Raw genomic sequence first — 3,929 nt, forward strand, 5'->3', positions numbered from 1 at the left:
GACATGCACATTTCATCAGAGTTACAGGGCTCTGCACGTTGGGGTAATTTATACCGTGAGAAATACCCTATCCTGAAAAAATATGGCCATCGTGCACATCAGTTACATTTGGAAAATTTTCTTTTGTTTTTATTTTGAAAAATGAGTCAGTTTATGCAAAAAATCTCCGATAAAGGAAAAAGAAAAATAACGTTAATTGCGTTAATAGAACATGTTCTTCTGAATTACTGAAGTCATTGTGAGGACAAATATTGCAGTGAAATCGATTTAGGTAAACACTGTTTTCGTCAACTTCCAAATAAGAGAAAATACTTTCATTTCTCATAAAGCTATCAGGACGAGATTAGTGCATGTTCGAAATAACTGTTCGTCATAAATATATACATAAAATACGGTACATCGATTAAGCTGTTGCACACAAACATAAAGTACAATTTTCTAATTATCATCAATAAATAAACTGACAACAGAGGACAGACATTGAGAACGCCAAGTTGAGATAAAAAATTTGATTAATTCTGGCAAAAACGCTTCCAGAAACTATTCTCTCAGGGATCTTCACAGTTCGAAAAAAGCAGACTTTTTATCAAACATTTCGGGAAACATTTAAATGTATCGCTGAACGTCGGTTCATGTAAAAATATTAAACATAGCTATGATCAAAATCTGGAATGTTGCATTCAGACATGACACAACTTACTTTGTTATATATTACAAGTTAAATTGTTATTTATTACAAGTTACTCCGCGCGCCTTTCTCAAGAATAACATCGGCTGTACTGACATAATTAGCAGCTACGAGGTGGCTTCGAGCGGCGATTTGTGGGCGACCACCAACGGATTCGGGGTCTTCTTGTCATACATGAGTCAGCGGCAAAGTTTTGTTGACGGACCCAAAATGAGAGACGACGCTGGAGGCGTGGGGATTGGCTGAGGCGGCAGGATAGGCAGGGGGCGGCTCAAGACTCCCCTCCTTGGGGAGCCTGGAGGGACATTCGTAGGTGTGTCCCCTGTTACTGCTGCACACTCGCTGGTAGAACCTGCGCCAAGACTCTAGGGTTTTGCTCGACCAGATCCAAAAGCCCGACGTGATGCCGACCACGAGCGACATGAAATATCGCAGCATTAGCACCGAGGCGTCAGGACCTGTGCCTTTGTGCGCACTGTTGGGACAAGCGAGGGCTTCTTGCCACGCATCCAAGTACGCATGCTCGTAGAAGTAGCAACATATCACCACAGTCGCCGGCACCGTGTACAACACACTGAATACACCAATTCTTATCATAAGTTTCTCCAGTTTTTCAGTTCTGGACCTACCTTGTTGTTTGATTACTTTCCTAATTCGAAATAAACTCACAAACCCCGCCAGTAAAAAACAAGAGCCTAGCACGAGGTAAATGAATAGAGGGATGAGAACAAAACCTAGCAGGTTTCTGGCGTCTAAATTCCCGACGAAGCAGATCCCAGCGACTGGTTCTCCATCCACGGCTGCCATGGTGAGTACCGCGATCGTTTGGAGGGTGGGTATAAGCCACGCTGCTACGTGAAACCACGTTGAATAACTCGAGATGGCTTCGTTGCCCCACTTGAGACCCGCTGCTAGGAACCACGTGAAAGCCAACACCACCCACCAGATGCTTGAAGCCATCCCGAAGAAGTAGATCAATAGGAAGACTGTGGTGCACAGCCCTGAGCCGTACTCGTTGTAACGGATCAGCTGGTAGTTATAAATGATGATGGATCCATCACAAGCGACGGCATCATGACCGGCCGCCAAACGGATGATGTAGCCTAATGATACCATGAAGTAGCAGCCACCTAAGAAAATGATTGGTCTTTCGGGGTACTTGAAGCGTTCCATGTCGATCAAGAATGTCGTCATCGTCATGAGCGTGGACACACAGCATATCACAGCCACAGTCGATATCCAGACATCGGCAAAAGCTCGTTCTCGGTCCGAGAAGTGGACTCCCTTGCACGGAATGGTGCAGCCTTCGACACCGGCTACGCTGGGTGATATGTTGCGATATCGACCTACCTCTCGGTAAGTCGGGTCTACCTGAACCAAGGGATGGAGGCACGAGCACGACTCCTTCTTAGGTTGCAGGTTAGGGGCCGACCCGTTCCGTTCATCCATACATAAGTTTTCGTGGTCGCCGAACCTTGGTAACTTCGTGCAATCCATGCGCTCTGGCCAGGCAAATCCATACTGATCCATAATTGGAGCACAACCAGCCTTGGCGCGTTCACATACGCTGCGGCAAGCGGGCAACTGTTTGTCGTAATATTCAATGCATATTGGCGCGTATACTGAACACAAGAAAAAATTCAAATCTGGTGAACAATTTATCTCAACAAGAGGCCAGAACTGGTGCACTTCCATGCCAGCCTCGTCTTGAGTCTCATGATTGAACTGATTCGGCATGGCCGTCATGTTGTATCCGATGCCTTTGCACATCGGTATTGATATTTCTTGACATCTTGGCTCCCTTATTACGTCGCTTACTACGTCGGTGGCATCACTCACAACAATGCACCACGCCGATATCAAGAGAAGGATGGCGCTCACCTTCAACATTGCACCAGGAACGTTTATGTTGAATAAAATTCTACATCATTGTCACCTCACTATTTATGTCACGAGGAGACACTGTCAGCATATTGTAATACACATCTTGCACAATATAAAGTTCCAAAGACACCAAGCTTTTACGATCAGTGACGCTACAAGCTCGATTTCGCTGAAGCAGGACGGAGCGAACTGACTACCTCCACACGCGGAAGGCCGATGTTCACTGATTGACGAGTCTCGAGGAGACCCAAGTCCGGGCGGCGAGCCGGAATGAAGGGAGCGCACGCGTGACAAATCGAACAAACAAAGCTCACTGCTCTACTATATCTGCCACCTCTACGAATTAAAACTATCAATATAGGTACCTAGAAACACATTTTTGTTGAGGTTGGTTGAAATTCATATATTTTAGAATCAATGAGTTAACAAGCAGGCCAGATTACATCAATTTTCTATATTGATTTGAACTGTTTCACTTTCCTACATTCAAATTGAGAAGTGTCGATTCGGTGATATGAAATAACACTGAAACAAGCATATGCAAATAAACTTGCCAACGTTGCGGGCAGATATTAGGGACAACTGGATATTCCCTACACATTCCAAATAAAAGCACTTATTCTTGCCGATAATAATTTAAAATTAAGTTTTAAATTCTCGTATTGTTTACTTACGATACGTTGATAGATGATCACGTAACATACATGCATTTGGTACGCTGCTCGAGCTTTAACAGCAAACAACATTTGGAATTAAGGCGCAATTGCAAGCAAATTAATGCGTGTCTTATCTTATCAACTGTGAACACATGAAGTCATCAAACATAACCCACGTCACACCGATAAAAATGATCAATCATGTTCTCTTTTTTTCTTCTTTATTCCATCGTCTTTTTCTTTCACATGATCTTATCCCGCTGTGATTTTTAGCTTGAAAATGCTTCCATCGCCTCTACTAAATCACATCATTTAAATATTTTTTTTTTTGTGGAAAAACATCCCGTGTAAAGGTATGTCAGTCACTTCCTAGAGACGCCTGCGTCTTGTGCACATATTGACGGCACGGCATGACAGCTCTGATTTTAATGGAAGTCGGGAAAGGCGCTTCCGAGGACGAAACCTTCATCATTTACATAATTTATGGAAATGGATGCCAAGCAGAGACTAAAAGGCGGACTATCAGGCTCCGGCGGCAGAGACAAACATACGCGGTTTGGTGCGGATACACCGATACATTTTCAAAGCTGAAATTAAAATCATGTTCAAAAACAACAACTGGAATGTGTATGAAACAACAGAAGTAATACACAAGAGAATATTTTGAATGATTGTATATATTGTTTTCAATTACTTTGATT

The 3,929-nt window shown here is 43.3% G+C and overlaps 1 protein-coding gene across 1 annotated transcript; it reads right to left on the reverse strand.

Moving 5' to 3' along the window:
* Positions 1-679: 679 nt before the first annotated feature.
* On the reverse strand, positions 680-2,723 carry LOC108668377 (frizzled-2-like). Its single transcript, XM_018155577.2, has one exon. It carries the CDS (start codon positions 2,576-2,578, stop codon positions 857-859), a length of 1,722 nt encoding a protein of 573 aa, XP_018011066.1. The 5' UTR covers positions 2,579-2,723; the 3' UTR covers positions 680-856.
* Between the last annotated feature and the right edge of the window lie 1,206 nt (positions 2,724-3,929).

The sequence above is a fragment of the Hyalella azteca genome, unplaced genomic scaffold (genome assembly GCF_000764305.2).
Source record: "Hyalella azteca isolate HAZT.00-mixed unplaced genomic scaffold, Hazt_2.0.2 contig13347, whole genome shotgun sequence".
NCBI lineage: Eukaryota > Metazoa > Arthropoda > Malacostraca > Amphipoda > Hyalellidae > Hyalella > Hyalella azteca.